The 27189-nt window shown below is 43.8% G+C and overlaps 1 protein-coding gene across 1 annotated transcript in view; it reads left to right on the top strand.

Moving 5' to 3' along the window:
- LOC126484280 (uncharacterized) overlaps positions 1 to 15669 on the top strand; it is a 40634-nt gene extending 24965 nt beyond the window's left edge. The window contains exons 2-3 of the mRNA XM_050107706.1: positions 12137 to 12327; positions 15346 to 15669. Coding sequence (XP_049963663.1) covers positions 12137 to 12327; positions 15346 to 15492 — 338 coding nt within the window. The 3' untranslated portion in view covers positions 15493 to 15669. The remainder of the gene's footprint in view (positions 1 to 12136; positions 12328 to 15345) is intronic.
- The last annotated feature ends 11520 nt before the right edge of the window (positions 15670 to 27189 follow it).

Here is a 27189-nt window from a genome sequence, read left to right as displayed (position 1 = left end):
GTGCACTGCGCTCACGCGTTTTTGTCGCAGTACACTACAGGTGAAATATTTACAATGGCAGAAAACATATGAAAACCTTACATTTGCCCTGCCCTCGCCCCCCCCCCCCCCCCCCCCCCGCCTTCCCCAAAAATAAAATCAAATAAAAAGATTCCCCACGAGCTGTCGTAGCTGCGGTAAGGCAAGAAGAACGATTTCTTATAAATAACATTATGTGTTAGGACTTTACGTTACAAAAGGTACAAGAAAAGGCTCTGATTTGTGTTTTACATATGAAGATTGTCTTGGCACAGGGAAGGTGCACACACACTACTGGCTGAGTTTTGTATATTGAAAGTAAATATTGAATGACTTGTTTTAATGTCTCATATCATTAACGCTGACGCTAGTATGGAAATACAACTGACGGAAAAAAGTTGCAACACTTAGCACCAACGATGATAGCGTTTAACGCCTCTTGTCACGAATCCTGCGGCTAAGAAATGGCATGCACCTAGCACAATATTGACACATTTCCTGAAGCACTGACGAAGTTATGTCAGAGGTAGACTCAGTAAGGCAACTGATGTCCATCACTAAGAACACTCTGGAGGTTGGTAGTAAATGTAGACCCAAATACACTCCTGGAAATGGAAAAAAGAAACATTGACACCGATGTGTCAGACCCACCATACTTGCTCCGGACACTGCGAGAGGGCTGTACAAGCAATGATCACACGCACGGCACAGCGGACACACCAGGAACCGCGGTGTTGGCCGTCGAATGGCGCTAGCTGCGCAGCATTTGTGCACCGCCGCCGTCAGTGTCAGCCAGTTTGCCGTGGCATACGGAGCTCCATCGCAGTCTTTAACACTGGTAGCATGCCGCGACAGCGTGGACGTGAACCGTATGTGCAGTTGACGGACTTTGAGCGAGGGCGTATAGTGGGCATGCGGGAGGCCGGGTGGACGTACCGCCGAATTGCTCAACACGTGGGGCGTGAGGTCTCCACAGTACATCGATGTTGTCGCCAGTGGTCGGCGGAAGGTGCACGTGCCCGTCGACCTGGGACCGGACCGCAGCGACGCACGGATGCACGCCAAGACCGTAGGATCCTACGCAGTGCCGTAGGGGACCGCACCGCCACTTCCCAGCAAATTAGGGACACTGTTGCTCCTGGGGTATCGGCGAGGACCATTCGCAACCGTCTCCATGAAGCTGGGCTACGGTCCCGCACACCGTTAGGCCGTCTTCCGCTCACGCCCCAACATCGTGCAGCCCGCCTCCAGTGGTGTCGCGACAGGCGTGAATGGAGGGACGAATGGAGACGTGTCGTCTTCAGCGATGAGAGTCGCTTCTGCCTTGGTGCCAATGATGGTCGTATGCGTCTTTGGCGCCGTGCAGGTGAGCGCCACAATCAGGACTGCATACGACCGAGGCACACAGGGCCAACACCCGGCATCATTGTGTGGGGAGCGATCTCCTACACTGGCCGTACACCACTGGTGATCGTCGGGGGGACACTGAATAGTGCACGGTACATCCAAACCGTCATCGAACCCATCGTTCTACCATTCCTAGACCGGCAAGGGAACTTGCTGTTCCAACAGGACAATGCACGTCCGCATGTATCCCGTGCCACCCAACGTGCTCTAGAAGGTGTAAGTCAACTACCCTGGCCAGCAAGATCTCCGGATCTGTCCCCCATTGAGCATGTTTGGGTCTGGATGAATCGTCGTCTCACGCGGTCTGCACGTCCAGCACGAACGCTGGTCCAACTGAGGCGCCAGGTGGAAATGGCATGGCAAGCCGTTCCACAGGACTACATCCAGCATCTCTACGATCGTCTCCATGGGAGAATAGCAGCCTGCATTGCTGCGAAAGGTGGATATACACTGTACTAGTGCCGACATTGTGCATGCTCTGTTGCCTGTGTCTATGTGCCTGTGGTTCTGTCAGTGTGATCATGTGATGTATCTGACCACAGGAATGTGTCAATAAAGTTTCCCCTTCCTGGGACAATGAATTCACGGTGTTCTTATTTCAATTTCCAGGAGTGTATAAGCAGACTCAGGGAAGTAATTTTCCATTTGAAGTCTTGTAGGCAGGTATTTTCGCACTCAGTACACCTAATCCTTTAAGTGTGAGCAAAAATTACATTCCTGGCAACTTCACTGAGCTGCTTTTTTTCTAACAGTATATTACAGAGGTTTGAACTGCAGATGCAGTATTATCTCTCTAAGAAATGACTCATGAATATCTATGTGACATGAAGCTTTCATATAAAGTGAAAATATGAACTTATTCCCGGCAAGAGCACTGGATGAAAATATAAGATGAACCTTATATACAAAGCTTGAATATTTGCAGATTTCAACAATCAATGTGATCAGAAAACATCTGTATAGACAAATAAGAATGGAATATTCTGTGAAAGATACAAAAGTAAAGTATAACGAATGGAGCAACTGACAAAACATCAATATCTTCTAATGGAGACAAACGGCCATGAAAATGTACAAAAAAAAATATAGTGTGCGTAAGATAAACGATCTTACGTTACCTAATCTCTCCGAAAATATCTGGTTGAACAGAACTAACGACTAACATGTAATACATAGGAACAGTGGTAATAAAAATACATACACGATAAACATACACAGAACATAAGAGCAAGAAGGCGTATAGACAAGAAATAAAGAAATAACAAACATATGTAACATGGTTCACGTAAAGGAAAAGGAAATGGAATTGAGTGCACTTCAAAGTGAAAGTCTTAGTCAGTCTTTGTGATATCTTATCCTATTGTGTTATACTACTATAATGTACTGATTAGTTTCCTGCTAAACCCCCATACTTTTCTCATAATATCCTTTACCTCAATTTGCCTGCCAAAGACATTGTGTAAGTTTACCTGCCAAAAATATCATATTACGTAATCACATCAGTATAACCACATAATATCAGCTCCCTATACTCATTTACATTTCCGTATTGCAAACCACGTCGTTCCTCAACCAAAGCATATATGCAAATTTATTCGATCTGACTGCTCACACATTTTACAACTTCAGTTCCTCTGTACTGATTTCTTCCTCCCTGCTACATTCTTGATTTACTGTCTTCCTGTACCCATCCCCCATACTTCTCTTATTAGCCATGTCACTTACCTTGTTTAAAACCACTATTAGTAAATGTTTATCCTAAGTGGGCTTTCATAAAACTATAGGCGCCAAGACATACACATATTCAAAGCATTTTATCAGAAAGGCAGTGCAGCAAAGTATCTTGTCTTATGCATATGCAGCAAACAGTCGTTTTGGTATACCAGTAAACAAAATGAAGTACACATTCTTAAGCTAAGACGAATCATACAGAAAAAGATCCATCATAAAAACAATACAGCAACTAAAGTAAAGTACGCCATCACAAAAATGGAAGATGCCAGTGTCATCATAAAATGTCAATAAGAAGTCAGTGGCAAAAGGGATGTTGGTGCACTAATAATTACGTAATTCAAAAATTCACATAAGACAATAGCTATATTAAGCGATAGTCATAAAGTACAACAAAATTATATACTTTTCACAGCATTAGCCTAATCCATGGCAAGAAAATTAATTAATAAGTGCTAAAAATGTTAAAAAAGGGAAGAAATCATTATGGATTGGTAGTACATTGTTAATTGAAATACTCATTTTACCACAAAAATGCATTTGTATTTCAGTCAATATTCCTCTTCTCACAAATGTTTTCCATCTCTGTTTGGTGTCATCATGTAAGAGTTATAAAAAAAAACCATTAACAGTGCATTCCCACGTGCAGAAATCTCTCATAGATCTGTAATATATGAGAAATAGCCAAATTTGTTTTAATATACACTACTGGCCATTAAAAGTGCTACACACAAAGAAGAAATGGAGATGATAAATGGGTATTCATTGGACAAATATATTATACTATAACTGACATGAGATTACATTTTCACGCAATTTGGGTGCATAGATCCTGAGAAATCAGTACTCAGGCTGTAATAACGGCCTTGATACGCCTGGGCGTTGAGTCAAACAGAGCTTGAATGGCGTGTACAGGTACAGCTGCCCATGCAGCTTCAACACAATACCACAGTTCATCAAGAGTAGTGACTGCCGTATTGTGATGAGCCAGTTGCTCGGCCACCATTAACCAGACGTTTTCAATTGGTGACAGATCTGGAGAATGTGTTGGCCAGGGCAGCAGTCGAACATTTTCTGTATCCAGAAAGGCCCATACACGACCTGCAACATGCGGTCGTCCATTATGCTGTTGATATGTAGGGTTTCGCAGGGATCGAATGAAGGGTAGAGCCACGGGTCATAACACATCTGAAATGTAACATCCACTGTTCAAAGTGCCGTCAATGCGAACAAGAGGTGACCGAGACGTGTAACCAATGCCACCCCATACCATAACGCCGGGTGATACGCCAGTATGGCGATGACGAATACACGCTTCCAATGTCCGTTCAACGCGATGTCGCCAAACACTGATGCGACCGTCATGATACTGTACACAGAACCTGGATACATCCGAAAAACTGACCTTATGCCATTCGTGCACCCAGCCAGGTTCGTCGTTGAGTACATCATCGCAGGCACTCCTCTCTGTGATGCAGTGTCAAGGGTAACCGCAGCCATGGTCTCCGAGCTGAGAGTCCATGCTACTGTTCGTGCAGATCTTTGTTGTCTTGCGAACGTCCCCATCTGTTGACTCAGGGATCGAGACGTCGATGCACGATCCGTTACAGCCATGCGGATAAGATGCCTGTCATCTCGACTGCTAGTGATACGAGGCCGTTGGGATCCAGCACGGTGTTCCGTATTACGCTCCTGAACCCACCGATTCCATATTCTGCTAACAGTCATTGGATCTCGACCAACGCGAGCAGCAATGTCGTGATACGATAAACCTCAATCACGATAGGCTACAATCCGACCTTTATCAAAGTCGGAAACGTGATGGTACGCATTTATCCTCCTTACACGAGGCATCACAACAACGTTTCACCAGGCAACGCCAGTCAACTGCTGTTTGTGTATGATAAATCGGTTGGAAACTTTCCTCGTGTCAGCATGTTATGGGTGTCGCCACCAGCGCCAACCTTATGTGAATGCTCCGAAAAGCGTCTTCATCCTGTCGGTTAAATTTCGCGTCTGTAGCACGTCATCTTCGTGGTGTAGCAATTTTAATGGACAGTAGATTTCCAGAAGGCTTTTCACAATGCACCGCAGAATCGGGTTGTAATCAAACTGCGTGCTTATGGAATACCGTCTGAGTTATGCGACTGCATTCGCGATTTCCTGTCAGAGAGGTCACAGTTCATAGTAATTGACGAGAGTCATCCAATAAAACGGAAGTGATCTCTGGCGTTCCCCAAGGTATTATAGACCCTCTGCTGCTCGTTATTTATACATACGATTTAGGAGACAATCTGAGCAGCCGTCTTAGGTTGTTTGCAGACAATGCTGTCGTACATAGTCTAGTAAAGTTATCAGAAGATCGTAAATAATTGCAAGGCAGTTTAGATAAGATGTCTTCTGATGCGAAAATTAGCAGCTAGCCCTAAATAATGAAAAGTGTGAGGTCATCCACATGAGTGCTAAAAGGAATGCGTTAAATTTCGGTTGCAGGATAAATCAATCAAATCCAAACGCCGTAAATTCAACTGAAAACAGTTACGAACATTTTAAATTGGAAAGAACACATAAAATGTTGTGGGGAAGGCGAACTGAAGACAGCGTGTTATTGGCAGAACACTTAAAAAATGCTTCAGATCTACTAAAGAGGCTGCCTACGCCTCCAATGGAGTACCGCTGCGCGGTGTGGAATCCTTACCAGATAGGATTGGCGGAGTACATCGAGAACGTTCAAAGAAGGGCAGCACATTTTGTGGTATTGAGAAATAGAGGAGAGAGTGTCACGACATGACACAGGATTCGGGATGGCAATCATTAGAACAAAGGCGTTTCTCGTTGCAGTGGGATCTTCTCACGAAATTTCAATAGCCAACTTTCTCATCCGAATACGAAAATATTTTGTTAACACCGAACTATATAGGGAGAAAATATCATCGTAATAAAATAAGGGAAATCATAGCTCGCACAGAAAGGTACAGGTGTTTATTTTTTCCGCTCGGTGTTCGAGAGTGGAACAACAGAGAATTAGTGTGAAGATCGTTCGATGAACCTTCTGCCAGGCACTTAAGTTTTATTTGTTGCGCGGCCATGTAGGTGTAGATACAGATGTTCGTGTTTTCGTCCTACCAATAATTACCCTCAACAGTTCTGTAGTTTGTGACTGACTTATTGAACTCTCAATCTGAGTGCACTTATGCTCCATCTTGTTCTTTTATGACGTAATTCTATTCCTTTGTTCCTGATTTAATGCCTGGTAATTTTGTCTATCTTGAGATGATTTAGTTGATAAAATCTTTTTGTATGCATTCTTCTTTTCACAAATCAAGTTCTCAAAGTCACATCCACGGACGATCCTGTTCGTTACTCTCTTACTGTCATTCCGAGAGCAAATCTCCTGATGATTTGTTTAATATTCTCATATCTGGAAATGTTTAGGCATAAACGGACAAAACAGGTGTTTCCATTCTAGTTAGCAAAGTCTTGGGTACTTACATCAACGATTATGTATTTTTATGCGAAACAGTTGGTACTGTTACTATCAAGTTGTATGAAATTTCAACGGTTGTAATTGGAATATATGCACTGAATGATGATATGCCACAGCAAACGGAAGATAATATCTATCAGACATTAGCCACCCACTCAACAAAATTAAAAACTACCAAGAGGTAATTATAGCAGCACCCTTTAACGCAAGAGTGGTCTCACAAGTAAACTATACAGTAGCAGTTAAATACGCAGAAACTGTTCGTAATGGCTCTAGAGAAAATCCTTTACGATTCTTTAAGCAGTATAAATTGAGAATTCCGAACACACATTATTCACATAGATATATTCACTTATATACACGAGAAAGATACTCATTATAGCAACAATATTTAATTAATTGGATCATTACTAAGCCAAGATAAAAAACAGAAGATCAAGACTGAAGTATCACGTGGGCAGCCAATTGTGGATCTCAGCAGTTCTTAGCTTTATCAAAAGTCATATATCAGCTTGGGAGAAAACACTACCAGACCAGCAAAGAGAAACCGGAGCAACACGGACTAGTTCTCTCTCCTGAAGCAAATGTGATTTATTTCAACCAAGATTTGAGAGCGAGCTAAGAAAGATGAATATAATATCACAACTCATTTCTGACATTAAACAACCAATTTCATAGCTATGAAACAAGGAAAATGAATGACGACTACAGAGAAGTGCACAGTAAAGCCCAAAGTATATTCACTGTACATATGTAAAACATACATATTTGGCTCTGCAGTACTAACGTCGCTTGCCTGCACCATTAAATAAAATATTAATAAAAAAGTGCGTGAATCTAATACTAATAACAACAGTCTTTTTATCTGCGTGTCGATGTGATGCATTGCGCCGATACTGCCGTCAACCCATGACGTCACAAATGGCGTACCAGTGCCAACGAGTTATGCGGGCCACGTGGTGTAACGTAACAGCACGTGACATTGCAGGTCTTATGAGTTGCAGCGACCGTCTCCAATGGGGAGCGAGTTTCTAGTTAAGAACAATTTAATACTACACTTAGTGCCTGTGTGTTTAGATACACTGGCGGTCTCGATAATGTATGAGAAAATTAAGGACTCTGCATACCTGTTCGCTGACATATTGATTTCCCTCCCAGCCCCGGACGTTGTCGAGCGTTCGCGATGAGTGTCGGGCAAGGCGACATGTCTGACGTCTCAGGTCCGTTGTGGGGTCCGTATTTCCCTCCGACCGCGTGACGTGCTTCAGGTCCACACGATCGGAAGCCGCCCCCCGTCTGTCAGAGCGTGCAGCGACGTATGGGCGGCGACTTTGTCACCTCTCCAGACAAACTGTGACAGCTTTCTTGCTAGACTCGACTTCTGACGACAACTTGGATCGAAAATTACCATCAGGGGCTTAGGAAGACGAACAAAGTATGAGACGTCATTTCCCTTTGCCAAAATGAAGACACTGGAGCACATTCGTCAGCAGCGACGGCTTAGCTTACCGACGAGGAGTAACCGTGTTCTCAGCTTCTAACAATACCACCACTTCCAAAGTAGGTTAGAAATCAGATAAATAATGTTGCTCACGCAGCATATGTTCGCTTTATCGGGCAACAACAAAGTTATTGACTGTGGATGGTATCGTTAGAATGGGAATAATGAAGTCACTGTAAAAAAGTCATTAATTTTGGCACTTATCTTGAATGGATTCCCACGTAGATTTCGTCGAAGTTGTTATAGCTTATTTTGTTGATTCTAGGGTGATTCCACTTTGACTGCTAGAAGGTCCAGATCAGTATTTTATCAATATTTGAAGACTTAACAAATGCGTTTTTCAGGAAATTCTTAATAATCAAACATCCCAGATCAGAACGATGGTACGATAGAGATAATTTTTCACTTGGTGTTCACGATCCACATTTTTATTAAACTTCTTGTGAATTCACATACACTTCTTCTTAATTGTCACATCATCAAGAAAACAGTTTTGTATCAATGTTCATACATTTAATTTCCACTTTAACCAAATACAGGACTTGACTGTTCTTTTGCAAAGCGAAATAACAACTTAACTTCTGCAAAGTAAAACAAAGACTGCTCTGTGCGCATTCGCGCCAAAACGGTTACAAGTAAGTCAAAGATTATGACAGTCTCACAGAAATGAATACACACAAGAACCATATCACTGTAATATATCGATACATTGGAGTACCTACACATTAATAAAACCAAATGTGAATATTGTCACAAAAATATGTCTGTTACTTCGCAGAAAAGTAGTATGATCTTACTGGTATAGAGAACTGTGGTTGGAGTGCCGTAATGATCACGTAAATAAAGAACCATTACAAAAAAATTGTTCAAATGGCTCTGAGCACTATGGGACTTAACATCTGAGGTCATCAGTCCCCTAGAACTTAGAACTACTTAAACCTAACTAACCTAAGGACATCACACACACCCATGCCCGAGGCAGGATTCGAACCTGCGACCGTAGCGGTCGCGCGGTTGCAGACTGAAGCGCCTAGAACCGCTCGGCCACCAGCGGCTGGCGAACCATTACAAGCTCCTAAAATAAGATGAGACGTACTTAGTGGTTTCACGTAGTCAGTTCGCAAATTAAACCCCATTGTTAACCAAGCGCGTCCAACAGGAGTCTTTCCTGGGTACTTACGTTTGGTCTGATCATTCTCTGTCGTGTTGGACGAAAGATGTTGCAACGAAGAGGTGACCATACTCCACATGGCTGACTGCACAGGTGTCAGTAAAATTCTGAAATTCAGACGTTTTTACACTTTGGTGTGCAGTGGGGGAGTCGAATTAAGCAGTAGGTAGGCAATATCAACAAACTTAAGTACTTTCTTGCCTTTATGAAAAGTAAATGGCATTTTTAAACCACGGAATTTCTTCATGTGACTATCAGTGGGACCGCGCCTACTCGATATCACCGATTTCGTCCAGATTTATGGTGTATGCAGGGCCTGCCCAGAAATGAAAAGGACGGAAGTGGGTCCGCCAGATGGCTAAGCGTTTGGAAAAAAATAGCATTTTTGGCGGGGTCGGCAGAGGCAGGCGGCGTTTCGTATAGTGGAATAAGTACAGAATCGTCGTTGTTTTTGTTTTCAGTTCTTACGTTACTTACACCGAAATTAAACCGAAATAATCATCAGCGCATTCTGTTTATTAATTTTTTCGAGGAAGGAATGAAAAGGGAAGAAAGGGAGGCAGCAGTTTTCTGAGCTTCTTGCTCAGATTTTAAACGCCTCGTTTTTGCAATCACGTGGCAGTTTTAAAGTTTACATTGAAAAAAATCTTGGTTTTCAGTAATAGAAGGTTCTCCCTTCATCCCACAGTTTGGCAGCAAATCACATGTAACCCACCATTTCGCCAAATATTGGCGAGGTAGCTTGTGATGTATAGTGCATTGTATTTTGATGTAGTTTTCTCGAAATGTTATTTCTTTTTGCCTCTCGATGAGATAAGAGTAGTTTTGAAGCTTTCCCATCAAATCAGTTGAATGTAGACATCACAAGATTGCAATAACGGAGTGAGTTTTGGGAGAATTACATTAATACTGCACTATAGTGATTCTTCTTCATCTTGAAAAATCTCGTAGTGTAAGTTTGGACTTTTTTTGTCATGCCCACGAGAAATTTGTGTTGCTGCGCGAGGTCCCTTGATCGTGACCGGGCCAAATATCTCACGAAATAAGCGTCAAACGAAAAAACTACAAAGAACGAAACTTGTCTAACTTTAAGGGGGAAGCCAGATGGCGCTATGGTTTGCCGCTATATGGCCCTGCCATAGGTCAAACGGATATCATCTGCGTTTTTTAAAAATAGAAACCTCCATTTTTATTACATATTCGTGTAGTACGTAAAGAAATATGAATGTTTTAGTTGGGCCACTTTTTTCGCTTTGTGATAGATGGCGCTGTAATAGTCACAAACCTATGGCTCACAATTTTAGACGAACATTTGGTAACAGGCAGGTTTTTTAAATTAAAATACAGAACGTAGGTACGTTTGAACATTTTATTTCGGTTGTTCCAATGTGATACATGTAACTTTGTGAACTTATCATTTCTGAGAACGCATGCTGTTACAGCATGATTACCTGTAAATACCACATTAATGCTCAATATGATGTCCGTCAACCTCAATGCATTTGGCAACACGTGTAATGACATTCCTCTCAACAGCAAGTAGTTCGCCTTCCGTAGTGTTCGCACATGCATTGACAATACGCTGACGCATGTTGCCAGACGTTGTTGGTGGATCGCGATAGCAAATAACATTCTGTCATGCAGTGAAACATCTTGTAGTAACATCGGTAGAACATTACGTAGGAAATCAGCATACATTGCACCATTTAGATTGCCATCGATAAAATGGGGGCCAATTATCATTCCTCCCATAATGCCGCACCCTACTTTAACCCGCCAAGGTCGCTGATGTTCCACTTGTCACAGCCATCGTGGATTTTCCGTTGCCCAATAGTGCATATTATGCCTGTTCACGTTACCGCTGTTGGTGAATGAGGCTTCATCGCTAAATAAAACGCGTGCAAAAAATCTGTCATCGTCCCGTAATTTCTCTTATGCCCAGTGGCAGAAATGTACAATACGTTCAAAGTCGTCGCCGTGCAATTCCTGGTGCATCTGCGTGCCGATAAGTCGTAAGTCGTTTTTTGAATTCTCGGTCCAAGAGAGCACCGGGATCCTACTATCCACGTGCGACTGCCACGGGCTGATGGAAGGTAAAATGCAACTAAGGCGATACGAAGTAGTTTACGCTGTCATTGCAATCCCTTCTTGGAAAGCTATTCCCAGAGTCTTTGTGGACATTACAAGTAAATCTTTTCTTGGAAAACAAATTTTCTTTTTGCTTTTCTTCTTCGCGCCTTTTATGAAAATATTGACAAATAGAATGTACTGAGCACTATTTCCGTTTCCTGCAGCGTAAGTGACGTAAAAATTTAAAATAAAAAAATATTGTCCGCGTAGTGACTCGGTCGCACGACCGTTGGATTACAGTTCAGTACTATTTCCGCTGCGTAACCCGCTGCCCGGAAGTTATATTAACGTTAATTCGTCGTGCCTCGCCCGATCCTTGACAAAAATGTTATTATTATTATTATTATTATTATTATTATTATTATTATTGTGACCTAAACGCTGTGCCATCTGGAGCTCCCATTTTCTGTCACTTTCATTTCTCGCCAAGCCCTGCATATATCACGAATCCAGACGAAATAGGAGCGGTCCCCTTGTAAGTTTGTTGAATGAGGTCAACACGGGATGAGGCACAAAACGTTCGACGGTCGCCTTGAGTGGAGGCAATTGATTACACGTCCGCGGAGTGTGCTCCAGGAACTGTTCCGCTCTGCTTGCCAAGGCTGTCGGTGTGACAATGACGGTGTTTTCTCGCCCGCGCCGTGGGCCCTGATCTGCCGCACCGGCTGCTGGCCGTGAATAATCTCGACAGGACGGAGAAGGTCGCAGCGTCCGTACAGTAGGCAGGACTGGCGCATTGCACAGTATATAAAGGGCGGCCGACGTGGCAGTGCGACAGTTGACAGCGAGCGTCCGCAGCAGAAGAGTCGAAGAGCGGAGCAACAACAGACAGCAGCCGGCAACGCAGGAGCAGATCAAAGTGACGACATGAGGCTGACCACGGTGAGTCACCACCCCCTCAAGCAGTGCGCTTTTCACAGCCCGCCGTGTAGTTGGAACGTTCCAGGCAGTGGTAGATGAGGTCAGAACGAAGTGCAGACGATCATACAATGTTTATCAGTTGGCGCAGTTGCTGGGAAGCCTGACTACGAAGTGGTAGCTTTATATTCCTGTTATTTATGTTTGCTGTCTTCGATGGTGTCTTCGTTTTAGTTTTCCGGGCTTGACTATCCATGACTGTTCGCACATTGTTATTTATATGTCCATACTGTACATAACGATATGCCGGCCGCGGTGGTGTAGCGGTTCTAGGCGCTCAGTCCGGAACCGCGGGACTGCTACGGTCGCAGGTTCGAATCCTGCCTCGGGCATGGATGTGTGTGATGTCCTTAGGTTTAAGTAGTTCTAAGTTCTAGGGGACTGATGTTAAGTCCCATAGTACTTAGAGCCATTTTGTACATAACGATAGAAAAAACCTTCCCGTACCCTACTAGAAAAACCCTTCCCCCACTTCCTTTCATCGTGTTTTTATGGGTTGGCGCACACACGTTAGTCCCGTAGTAAGGATGGCAACGCCTGAAGAGGTAAGACTTCATTTTTGTTTGACAGGGACACAAGTGGCGGTGCTCCGTAGGGACGGCTACGATCTTGTTTTATTTCTCTTTGTTAGGTACCCCTCAAAAACATAATTTAAAAAAAATTAGAGCACTTTCCCGCGAAAGGCAAAGGTCTCGAGTTCGAGTCTCGGTCCGTCACACAATTTTAATCTGCCAGGGATTTTCAGCCGAAACACGGGTATTCCGAACTCGACGAGCATTGCGCGAAAGCAGGTCTGCCTCAGTGACATTTCTTCGCTCGGGAAATAAACGTCGTTAACATTGCTGAAGATTTCGTGCGTTGGCAGTAAATTCGCTGTAAAACATGCATAACGGATCGCTTTTCCGAAAACTAGCGCCTGGATTGATTTTGAATGAAGGTGCTCCACAATAATTTGGCCGAAAATAATTTCAAATAATGTTCTCTAGTTTTTAAATTCATTCACGTTACATACAATTGGTAGACGTATAAGGACCACGTTATATTAATATACACTGTAAAACATTTGTGGGTATATAAATGGAAACAAAAATAAAAGTAATAACAGGGTTTTAAAAAGGGGACGCAAAATTGACAATCCGCGACGCTAGCTACTCTATCACCATTTTGCCTAGCAATAACACTCGGTAAAAGGCACGTACACTACCTGCAAATTACCTCGATAATGTTGGCCGTCTTTTTTTCAGAAACGATCGAGTATCTAGGGATAAGCCGAGACACGTGGCCCCTTATTTTAGCTCCTCTTACACTGTGCGAGATTTCTGAGAAATCAAGTTATGGCACTTCCCGTGTTCTCGTCCTTAGCAGTCTTCTTTTTCTGTTGCTTCTTGTCAGATTTACCACCTCGGTAAAACGGGCTGAATCTTACAACTGAAATGGTGTGGTAGTGTATTCGAAGGAGGGTGATGGTAGTTTTGATCCCGTTACGACGACTTGAAAGGAAAGAATGGCTGGCGACGTGTCCATCTTGAGTACAGTCACGTGCTCACTCCTCTGGCATCAAAATCCAAATTCGCCCTACGTTGTCTTACGGTCGTACAGAGGAGAATCAGCTTCCATTACTTTTGATTTACGCGGGAGGGAGGGAGAGAGTTGCCAATGCTACTGTTCGCATAGGCTGAAATGACCGTGACAGACTTCTTCGAGATCCTCGTCTAATTGCTAATCGAGTTCCACCTCGGTTGAAGTCGGTGTCATTTCCTCACGTATAGAATCCGTCACTACCAATTAGATTGGCCATTTACAGTAAATCCACCTCCACTGCTGAGGCTGCCAGCGCGGTACAGACTGATGATGTTTGCCTCAGAGTTTGTTTCAGTTCTGGCAGTGAGAATTGTCACGAGAGTCTTGCCTGCGATGAGAGGAGGTGTACTGACGTGAAGCTCCGGATTAATGTCCCAAACATTCAAACATTGCCACAGTGCCTCACGGATCGAAGCTGATAAGTCTGCGTAAGCAGAAGAAACTAACGATCAAAGTCCGAAAACAATTTATTGGACTGTTCGATTAACCAAAACAAATTCTCCAAGTATAACACCAACACAAAACGGTGATCCGTCTTCGAATTACACTACATACAAGAATAATATAGAAAACAACTGAAATAATTTCCTACTAGTCTCCGCCAGTGACTTCTCCGATATACCAAGCCTAATCCAGAGATTAGCGAGAAGATCCAAGCCAGGCTGGCAGCTATCCACGTCTGCTGGTGGTCGATGAACTGCCTTTATAGCGCTTCGGCGGATTTTCCATCATGTGGTTTGACGTGTGAAAATAGTTCCGGAATCTGCAGCGACCTCTTACTTATGTTTATGTGGGCCGATAGTGGCCCCTGGTGGCCGCTGGTGTCTTTGCTGTGTTGTTGTTGTTCTTGTTGTTGTTGTGGCCATTCATCAATATTGCCTGTCGGTTGTGTAGTGCTTCGGTGTGCCTGCGAAGCGGGCAACTCGCGGCTGCAGGCTGTCATTGGTTGCTGATACTCTAGGCGCCGTGATGACTGGCGGAGAAGGCCACAGGAGAAGCCATGTGCACTACAGATGAAGATGGATTCAATGGGGACGGACGGCAGCCCAGAGGCCTCCTCGTGCAAGCTGCTATGCCTCAGCACTAGGCATCACTATCATGTCTCATCCTTAACATTATTAAGAGAATGCTATACTACATAAGTACCCATCACCATCAACCAGACGATGCAGATACACACCGGAAACTTTATAACTACTTGGAGAAATGATGAAACATCTCCATCACAGTGCTGGCTAGGACAGCAGTGTGTAATTCCCAGATTCCTTTTGCCCCTACGTACTTGTCAGCCTCGTATAACTCTCCTCGCGCTGCTCTGTTGGAATGTCAGCGCGTCACCGCGCGTTTGTGCCGTCGCAGGCACATCGTCAGGTGGCTACAGCGACGCCGCGCGTGTTGCAGGTGTTTCTGCTCGTGGCCCTGGTGATGGCGGCCTGCCTCACTCAAATGGCGTACGGCAACCACGAGAAGAGCGGGGGCGGCGGGGGCGGCCACGACCACGGCAAGGGCCACAGCGACGGCGACGGGCACGGCCACGACGGCCGCTGACCTCCTGACCTCACAGCCGGCGGCGGGCGCTGAGCGGCGGCGGCACACCTGCTGCTCGCCCCGCGACGCGGCCGCGCCTGCACTCCTGCACCCACTTCATTATTCTCTGCTGTTACACTTGTACGTTCCTTCCATGTGCAACAATATTACACTGTAATAAAATGAATTCCTCCAAAACAGCGTCTTTACGGTTTGATGAGAGCAGTTCCTATCCCTAAGCAACCTCACAGGCATTATTTTCCTCATTCAGACCACACGATATGATAATACAGATGTATCCTTTCCTGTATCCTTGTATCCTTGTCTGTGTGCATGCGCGGATGCCGGCTGGACAGGAGAATCTCCATTTATGTGTCTACTTCTTGTGGTGCTAACGTGATGACTGTACCTGTCCGGCAATTCTCTCATACCTTCCACACTGCCAACCTCATTGGACGATACACCGAAATCGTCATCTTGTAGATCAAAATGTTTTGCCCTGTAATGTGTAGTCCAGTTTTCGCGTTACCTACACTATCAGGTACAAGAACTTCGAGGAAAATGCGTTTCCTCCCTCCCAAGATACAAAAGAGGAATAGAAAGGCGGCTCAGTGGTGCCAAGCCGAAAATCACCAGTTTTTAAAGCGCTATACTTGGACGTAAATACAGGGAGTGAAAGGCTATTTACAATTAGTACAGAAACCAGATGGCAGTTGTAAGAGTCGAGGGGCATGAAAGGGAAGCAGTGGTTGGGAAGGGAGTGAGACAGGTTTGTAGTCTCTTCCCGATGTTATTCAATCTGTATATTGAGCAAGCAGTAAAGGAAACAAAAGAAAAATTCGGAGTAGGTATTAAAATCCACGGAGAAGAAATAAAAACTTTAAGGTTCGCCGATGACGTTGTAATTCTGTCAGAGACAGCAAAGGACTTGAAAGAGCAGTTGAATGGAATGGACAGTGTCTTGAAAGGAGGATATAAGATGAACATCGCCGGCCGCGGTGGTCTCGCGGTTCTAGGCGCGCAGTCCGGAACCGTGCTACTGCTACGGTCGCAGGATCGAATCCTGCCTCGGGCATGGATGTGTGTGATGTCCTTAGGTTAGTTAGGTTTAAGTAGTTCTAAGTTCTAGGGGACTGATGACCACAGTAGTAGAGTCCCATAGTGCTCAGAGCCCTTTGAACCCCTTTTTTAAGATGAACATCAAGAAAAGCAAAACGATGATAATGGAATTTAGTCGAATTAAGTCGGGTGATGCTGAGGGAAAAAGATTAGGAAATGAGGCACTTAAAGAAGTGAAGGAGTTTTGCTATTTGGGAGCAAAATAACTGATGATGGTTGAAGTAGAGAGTATATAAAATTTAGAGTGTTATGGCAAGGAAAGCGTTTCTGTAGAAGACAAATTTGTTAACATCGAGTATACATTTAAGTGTCAGGAAGTCGTTTCTAAAAGCATTTGTGTGGAGTGTAGCCATGTATGGAAGTGAAACATGGACGATAAATAGTTTGGACAAGAAGAGAATAGAAGCTTTCGAAATGTGGTGCTACAGAAGAATGCTGAAGATTTGATGGGTAGATCACATAACTAATGAGGAGGTATTGGATAGAATTGGGGAGAAGAGGAGTTTGTGGCACAACTTGACTACAAGAGCGGATCGGTTGGTAGCACATGTTCTGAGGCATCAAGGGATCACCATTTTAGTACTGGAGGGCAGCGTGGAGGGTAAAAATCGTAGAGGGAGACCAAGAGATGAATACACTAAGCAGATTCAGAAGGATGTAGGATGCAGTAGGTACTGGGAGATGAAGAAGCTTGCACAGGATAGAGTAGCATGGAGAGCTGCATCAAACCAGTCTCAGGACTGAAGACCACAACAACAACAACAACAACAACATACTTGGACGAAGGCTCAGTGCCGACGGTCTAGTCAGCAGTATCATTTTACGTGTTAGAGAGCCATACGAAGCGTCTGACCGTCATCACGTAACAAGATTTGATTTCACACACACATCACGTAACAAACAGTATAGAGCCCAGATTCTCATTCATACTAACATAGCTATATATGGATATGCAAATACGTCGAGGATACTAAGTTAGGGTTGAGTCAAACTACAACGATGGACCACATAATTAGAGAATACAGTCGGGCCAAATAGCAACGCGTCATGTTTGCTGATCCGCAGGGCCAAATTCATAATACATGAAAGGCAACTAAAGAGTAGATAAGAGCCCAGCACTATCGAGAACTGTGTATCAGCGCAGTTGTGCCTGCTACACAAATACAAACACGGCTATCTCGATCCACCGACCACATACACAAGATGGAGGACGCAAGCAGCAGACTTCCCTAGTGTCCTCCGACGTCGAAGAACTGAGGCAAACCTCACACCAGGCGCCTAGAGCAGATGGCATCCGAAACAGCTTCCATAAGAGTTTCGGCATCTGGTGCTAGGAAATAAGAAATAGTAGTAAAGTGATGCTGTCACTGTTAGTTGGTAATATTTACTGGCAAAATGCAACTAAACACTAGATTGCGTACTTATGGCTATCCTGTGTGGCCGATTTTCAGTACCACTTAAAAAGAGAGAGACATTATTAATTAATCACCGATGCGTCGGTTCTCGATTGTGTTAAGGAGACGTACGGATTGATTACGCGAAGGGTTTTTCTTAATTGAAATGAAAGAAAACTAGTTGACTTTCGCAAGAAAAAGATTAACAGCTCGGAAGTTGAACACCTTAGTGGTCTCCCAAATACAATCGTGACACCGTGATAAAGAGCGAACCTGTAACAAAGCTCATATACATTTGAACATCATTTTTGGTTAGTAAAAGAAAATAATAGGAAAAAAATTGCTGTATCGTAAAATATTAATATATTTTGAACAAATTGGCTTCAAACTTCTAGACATTGACAAATATACAAGGAATACATAGCTTATATCTGATATTTCTTTTGTACATGGCGTTGTCCAATAATAGCTACTCTGACAGTCAGTTCCTTTTTAAAAATTATATCTTCAACCAAGTTACCGAAACGTTTGTTCGCCGCTTCACATAGTTTTTACACAAAATAAAAACACATCTTGTAGCAATGCTATGTAGTACTACTTAACATGTCGGCGACCAAAAGAACAAGGGATAATGAAGTGTCTAGAATATTTCTCAACAAAAGACAGGTTCTTTCTTATGTTTCATAGCTTCTTGCTATCAAGCGCTGCGGCAATGATTTTAAATATCTGCGCCCAGCAGGTCACAGCGTTTATTTAAAGTATTTAAACGCTGGACGCGCGTCTTGCGCACATTATAAAAATATTTCGTCTCTTTACTCTCGCTCTGTGATTCTTAGCATCATTATGAACTACAGCTTGTTGACAGTCCTTTTCTTTTATGACAAATACTTCATATGCAAAGTATCTGAAATCAAATAATATTACCTCCTGCAGATCTTTAATGAAGTTTTAAATATTATACCCCTACTTGGGACAAAGTATTTTCTAGCCCAAAGTACCGTTATTCCAAATGGCGGCAATGAGTTCATCGAAGATGGCGGCGATGACGTCATCCAAGATGGCGGTGATGACGTCATCGAAGACGGCGGCGATGGCGTCATCCAAGATGGCAGCCATGATGTTATCTGAGATGGCTGCTTATGTCGAGGAGTTTGAATTTTGGCAGGAAGATAGGTCAACTGGGCAATCTCCACTAACCCAACCCCCCTCCCCTCCCCCAGAAAATGTTCAAATTCCAACAGAATAGTGCATGAGACCACAGTTATCTCTACTGAGATAAGAAAATCGAGTGGGAGATAGGTCATTTAGGCTACCCCCACTAACCTAAGTCACCCGACTGCCACCTCTTCCTAGGAACTGGCACCAACTTTGAATTTTGGCAGTAAAGAAAGGTCACTTCAGGTTTCTCTACCAACCTAAGAAAATCGTGGGAAGATATCACTTGGGATACCTCCATTAACCTAAGTCATCAGACCGCCACCTCTACCTAGGGATTGTTGGGAAAAGGAATCATCCTGCACTGGGCTGCTGGAGAGGGGAAGGAGCATACTTTATATATTTTGGAATAATTTATTTAGGGATGGAGTATATTTATCACAGTGATACATAACACATACTCTGACATGCCACACAGCCTACAGATCTGCAAACTACTCCTAAATAACTCATGTATAATGCTCTACACACGTGCCTGCTGATTGTAAATAACGCATTGCACAGCCTACAGACATGCAACCCACTCGTACAAAATAATTCTTAAAGGTGATGAGGAAGGTAGAATGAGGCAGCTGGTACCCCACTTCTCAGTCAACAGGAGCAAATTCGCCTTTTTGTGCTCCGTTTTGTATTACAGTATTTAATTTTCTATGGGTAATTTTTTGAGAGTCAGTGTAGAGCCTCAGTACAATTTTCGGATTACAGCTAGGAAAAGGTCCATCTTGGTACCAGCAGGGTGTACTATGAGGGCTCACTACATTTTTTTAAACTAAAGTTTATTATTATCTTACGAACTTGCATAGTTAGTTCAACGTTGTGAATAGGAAATGATTTGAGACTTGACACAGTAGATTTTGGGTAGGTGTAAGCGCAAGGCCAACTGCGTGCAGAAGGACTCCCCATTTATGTGGCTGCTGCTGCATCTTGATGTTGATAGGAACCTGTCAGTTTGTTGTTGTTGTTGAAGAGTTTGTTGACGACAAGTCCCGGCCGGTATCCAGTCGAATCCCTCCGCCCCCTGAGCACGAGCGGCGGTGCGCCCTTCCCCCCACACCCCCCCCCACCCCCCAGCTCCCCACCCCCTTTCCCTCCGAGCCGCTCAGTGGACACGTCCAGCACGTTCTACTCAATGGTGATCACTGCTTGGTTTACTTTTACATCCATTGTGCACAATCGTTGCGATTTCCTTTGATATAAACAAGATTTTGCAAAAGTTTTCCTATTACAAGGGAAAATAATAAAAAGCACTATGCAAGTCACAAGGTTGGTGGTGCAAGTTCTTCAACAATTTATTCGTTTTTGAAGCCCGCATGCTGCCATCATTTAGAACTTAGGCCTGGATAAACCGATTTCTCCAAGCTAGCGTTATTTTTATGACATGAACTGCAAATACACAGTTTAGTCACACTAATGTGGCTACCTATCAAAACCTGGAATAACCATCATGGACCGCTGCGAGAGGGGCACAAACAGATAGTCAGTGACGTTCTGAGGTACCGACAGGGATGTAGAGCCGTGTCGAATCAGTACAGCTCTTCCAGGTCTAGCTACTAGTTTATTAATATCTTACGAACTTGCGTAGTTAGTTCAACGTTGTGAATAGGAAATGACTTGAGACTTGACACAGTTGATTTTGGGTAGGCGTCAATGGAGTGAAAACTAGACTTTCCCCACATTTAAATAAATATTACTCATGCTTTCTGAACAAAGATTGAATGAACGAATGAAAATGGATGGTGTAATCTTTCTTGAAATCATTTGTCTAGAACTACGAAATATAGAAGCTAAGACGAACATTTGATGTGCCTTTGAATGGTGCTCGAAAATATATCCAGCAAATGACGGTCCACTAGTAAGGTATCGAAAAGTACTGTTTAAAGCTGCAGGATTCTAAGATGTACACTGAACATTAACTTCTCAGTCGGCACCTGACCTGCTGTACATGATTTCGAGCATCATTCAAAGGGGCATCAAATGTTTCTTAGTTTATTTTATTTTCTTCCGTTTAGAGAAGCCATTTCAGAAATAATTTTATACCCATTCTGCTCTTAACAACATCTTTTGTGTCTACTCTTCCACAATGTTTCCGTTTCCTGTGGAGCATTGCGCTTCAAGGACCTATCACATTCACGTTAGGGTTTCCTTTGTTTTAGTCTATAGTGTAGCTCTCTTGTATGCCTCAAACAGCAAATTTCCTTCAGGAAATTATTCCTTCTCGTTCCATTCGCATGTTGGCACACGAGTTACTACGGACCGCACTCGTTATGCCGATGTCAGTAGGGGGGGGGGGGGGGGCAAAGCGGGTATTAACATATCTTGATAGCGTCAGCTGCATCATTCAGAGGAAAACTGGATTGATTTATGACCACCTCCTCTTCCCCTTAACCTATGGTTCTGTTAATTGAATCGTGACACCCTAGGGGTTGATTTCTGGCCTCCTGTGGATAATTTGTCCTTCTGAGAAACCCCCACCCCTCCCCCTCGTCTCCTGCTCCCCCACCTCTCATGAAAACCACCTCGCCAATACAAACACACTTTTAATATCAAATTAAATGATTAATTAATCAAACCGATCAATTAATCAACCCCTCTTATTCTCGGAGACCCCACAGCCATCCCTCCTCCACGTCCACTTGCCCCTCCCGAAACTCGAAATTTGTGGGAAAACGATTCAGTCTGTGCTCGAGACGAAGAATCTCACGACAGGAAATTCAAATTAGTGTCAGTTACATAGCAAATGACGTAATGCTTACTTATAAAATTTTATTTGCAGGGGTTGAATCTGTGTCTTAGTTGATGTGAAAAGCTCATCACTGTCTGCTGAGAAGATACAGATATTGTAAAATACATGGAAAAGAAGTAATTAAATAGATCGCATTCTCTTGTTATCACACAAGGAATACCGTCAAGAAATCGATATCAACGTAAGTCACTACATGTAATTACACTGTCATAATTGTTTCAATCGTGACTTTGCACCACACACAGGGCAGATGTGCCAGCCGGGATACTGCGCGCCCACACGCCGAACACTTCGTCAAGCTGTACGACGCCCTGTTGTCCGACAGGTCGCACTATACCAGCTCCGTCCCACGCCCACTGTTGGCTGCTGCACTGCCAGCAGTCCCGTGGTATTAGCACACCCCAAATGCCTTCTTCCAGTTGTGTACCACTGCTTGGGAGAATTTGCATCACTGCATCAACCTGTCTAAATCAGCAGGCCATAGTATCTCAGACCACTGCGTGCCTTTTTTTTTCTTTGAGATGGTCCATTAGCCAGGTCACCCCCACAGCTGCAGTCCCCTTTGTTTGCGGCAGTATCCTATGCCACCTGAACCAGCTATTTGCGGTTGCAGCATCTACGCAACCTACTCCCAAACACACACTTTCCACACCAGGTCAGTGGTAGTAGCTGCTCTATGTCCTCACCCTGCTGACTGACTGATCTAGTTCACAACAGCACCGGCAGAGGACGCTGGGAGAAGCAACCACCCACCCCACCTCCCTACAATTCCCTCCTCTCCTCCTCCTAACCTCTCTGGTTTCTTCCAGTCAGACAAACTATCAGGTAGGGAAAGGCTTTTGAACAGGTGGCAGTAAGTCTTTGTTACTGATACCTGGAAAATTCCTTTCGAAAGACATTCTCTCTCTCTCTCTCCCACCCTCTCTTTCTCTCTCCCCCTTCCCTCTCTTGCTCTCTCCCCTCTCCCTCTCTCTCTCTCTCTCTCTCTCTCTCTCTCTCTCTCTCTCTGTATCTCTCTTTTTCTCTCTCTCTCTCTCTCCCCCTACCCCTCTCTCTCTGTCATGTGTCGTCCTTGACCTGAACAAAGAAATGTCCCTCATTGTATCAGGTTGTCTGGCTAATCCATGTACTTTGTGTGGGAGCAGTTTTGCCCTGCAGCTTATTGCTGGATACCAGGACTGGTTTATTTTGAGGGAATCGATCCAATAACTGTCAAGTTTCCAAACCATTCCAAATTTTTTGTACCCTTCCTACCTATTGGTGGATACTGGTACATTTAGGTTACTTGGCAGGAACTCCATTACATTGGAAGTGGTTGAAAGTTTCAAATTTCAGCTCAGTTGCATGCGATGTTCTGGAACACTCTGTGAAGGAGATGGACTGGTGTGTGTGCTGTCAATATCACTACTGGAAACAATAAATTGATCAATTGTGAATTTGATGCAGTGATTAGATTTTTAAAGCACTATAAAATCCATAAGTTGGTTCTGCCAGCTACACCAAGAGGACTAAGGAGGAGGAAGGATCTGCCATGTGGTAAGATCATAACAATAACAAATACCACTACAAAACAAAGTGCATTGCAATGTATTGAGAAACAGTCAGAACGATATACATAATTGATGTTCCATTCTTTAGTACACTACTGGCCATTAAAACTGCTACACCACGAAGATGACGTGCTACAGACGCGAAATTTAGCCGACAGGAAGAGGATGCTGTGATATGCAAATGATTAGCTTTTCAGAGTATTCATACAAGGTTGACGCCGGTGGCGACACCTACAACGCGGTGACATGAGGGAAGTTCCCAACCGATTTCTCGTATACAAACAGCAGTTGACGGGCGTTGCCTGGTGAAACGTTGTTGTGATGCCTCGTGTAAGGAGGATAAATGCGTACCATCACGTTTCCGACTGTGATAAAGGTCGGATTGTAGCCTATCCTGATTGAGGTTTACCGTATCGCAACATTGCTGCTCGCGTTGGTCGCGATTCAATGACTGTTAGCGGAATATGGAATCGGTGAGTTCAGGAGGGTAATATGGAACGCCGTGCTGGATCCCAACGGCCTCGTATCACTAGCAGTCGAGATGACAGGCATCTTATCCGCATGGCTGTAACGGATTGTGCAGCCACGTCTCGACCCCTGAGACAACAGATGGGGACGTTTGCAAGACAACAACCATCTGCACGAAAAGTTCGACGACTTTTGCAGCAGTATGGATTATCAGCTCGTAGACCATGGCTGCGGTTACCCTTGACGCTGCATCACAGACAGGAGCACCTGTGATGGTGTACTCAACGACGAACCTGGGTGCACGAATGGCAAAACGTCATTTTTTAGGATGAATCCAGGTTCTGTTTACAGGATCATGATGGTCACATCCGTGTTTGGCGACATTGCGGGGAACGCACATTGGAAGTGTGTAGTCGTCGTTGCCAGACTGGCGTATCACCCTGCGAGATGGTATGGAGTGCCATTAATTACGCACATCTCGGTCACTTCTTGTTCGCATTGACGGTTCTTTGAACAGTGGACGTGCCATTTCAGATGTGTTACGATCCGTGGCTCTACCCTTCATTCGACCCCTGCGAAACCCTACATTCCAGCAGGATAATGCACGACCGCATGTTGTAGGTCCTGCACGGGTCTTTCTGGATACAGAAAAAGTTCGACTGATGCCCTGGCCAGCACATTCTCGACATCTTTCACCAATTGAAAACGTCTGGGCAATGGTGGCCGAGTAACTGGCTCATCACAATACGGCTGTCACTACTCTTGATGAATTGTGGTATCGTGTTGAAGCTGCATCGGCAGCTGTACCTGTACACACCATCCAAGCTCTGTTTGACTCAATGGCCAGGTGTATCAAGGCCGTTATTACGGCCAGAGGTGGTTGTTCTGAGTACTGATTTCTCAGGATCTGTACACCTAAATAGCGTGAAAATGTAATCACATGTCAGTTCTAGTATAATATATTTGTCTAATGAATACCCGTTCATCATCTGCATTTCTTCTTGGTGTAGTAATTTTAATGGTCAGTAGTGTTGTAGTAGTGGTAGCAGCAGTTGTCAGCATGTGATGTTGGAGATCGCTGGGACACTTTTACATCTTCCATAGTCATGTCCCAATGTCCACATGCAGCAGGCCAGACCAGAGATCATGCATTACTATTTGATGCCTTCCAGTCTCACACACATTTTGATTGCAAAGCACGTGCCTTCCACCAACTGCCAGGTAGGCGCACCCACACAGACCGGGAGAAACCCACACCCACATTGGCCATGTCAGCTGTGGCTTACCAATCCCCTGGCATCCACACATCTGCTGCACCGAATGTTCAGAGATCACAGACACTGTCACCAAGAAGTCAACCAATCAAATTACATGGGTGGAATAACAGCCCAGCACAAAGATCTGTCATATTGAATCTTCTCACAAAACACACATGTTCACTTCTGCCACCACTCCACCAGCCACTCTACCAGCTCCACACACAAAACGGTGTATCACTGTGATTAAAACTAAATATTATGACTGCAGCTCCAATCTGATGAGAGTTGACAATGCAGAGTATTAGAAATACCTTCTCCTGATGGCTGTGTCTCTGGAAATATCAATATGTCCTTCTTATGACTGGTCACAGTTTTCTGCCCAAAATCTTTCATACACCAAATGGCTATCAGTGTGCTTTCTTTGTATATGCTGGAACCCTGATCATAGTAACTTTACATCCGTACGCATATTTTTAAAGTCTACTGATCACAGCGAATATATCACGCAACCCCTTCTAATTATAATACTTCATCAATAACAAAATGCTGAGGGCACCAAAAATATTGAGCGAAAATTCCGTAATGGTTGGACATGCTCCTTTTGTTTTTCTTGCGAATGGTACCAGTGTATCTTAAGAAGAGAGAGGTAATCGTCTTATAAGCAGCCAGCTATTGAAGACACAATCGCAACAACTATATTATTGTCACCCTGTGTAAAAAGCGATCTTGCTTCAACAGGCACACACAAGCATTGCTTATGATACATATGTTAAAAACTAAACATGGTTTATAACTTGATGTATGATACTGCTTCCTTTTGAAGTCAACCTACACTCAATTGACACTGAATATATACTCTGATCGCTGGGGTGTGTGTATTAACAGACTGAAAGTGTAGTTGCACGCCACCTGTGGTCTAAGCTCGTGATTAAACCACCCTTCTCACTGCATTTAGAAATTTATTCGACTAATGAATGCGGCATTAAGATGATATTTGCAACTCCCTCATGCCACAGCTAGATATTTCTCACGCTAACCAAAAGAACTTGCATTGCATTCTGTCTCGATGCCACATTCACAGTGTAACAAATGTTCTGCTATATATCCATGAGGTATAGGCGAGGAAACATGACTTTTTGACATAGAATGATAACACACAGTAGATGGAGTACAATGTGAGGAGTCACTCAAAAATGTAACACTGGATTGAAGTCATGTGTACAAAATCCTATGACCAGTACACTGGCTTTTCAGATATATAATGTTATGCTTTCTGGTAGAAATGTTGTCTGTGATTTGGAATCAAGTTTGTCCATTCAGCCACACTCTTGCCTTGGAGCCTATGGAGAAGTGTTTCAATGATTTCAGCCACTGGTAAATCATATCTGTGGAACTCTCATATCTCGAAATGAGCCACCTTTTTCGAATTTATGTGCTAAGGACCCTACACATCGAACCTCCAGGCAGTCTGCAGTACATATGACTATGTGACGATCATATTAAACGTATAGGTACTGGTCCAGTGATCGAAATCACTTGCACAGACCAGTGTTTCATCACACACACTGTATCGCACAGACTATCATTGGCAGTCTGATAAATTGTTTTTCTGCTGTAACACATCCAAGCAGTGTATGATTCAAGTTTTCTACTCAGGCATACATTTTGGTTTTCCACCAGGACTTGGAGGTCTGTGTCATACGCTAAACTGACATTAACATATTTCGAACAATTGGTCCTCAAAGACCGCTGGAAATCACTTGGTGAAAACTATGCTGCTCCTACAACACAAAGGATGGTGTTTGTTTTTGACAAAACGTGGAGGTCATCGCAACATATGGAAACTAGAAGAAATTTCATTACTATGGACGATTTCCAAACAGCTATCTGTAGGTGATGATCTCTAGATTTAATCTCATCTGCGACAGTGACAAGGTAGCAGATGTCTTTGTGTTCCATTTTTTGAAGAG

Source organism: Schistocerca serialis, chromosome 6 (assembly GCF_023864345.2).
Source record: "Schistocerca serialis cubense isolate TAMUIC-IGC-003099 chromosome 6, iqSchSeri2.2, whole genome shotgun sequence".
NCBI lineage: Eukaryota > Metazoa > Arthropoda > Insecta > Orthoptera > Acrididae > Schistocerca > Schistocerca serialis.
Note: the sequence above shows the minus strand (reverse complement) of the source record. Positions and strands in the feature narration are given on the sequence as shown.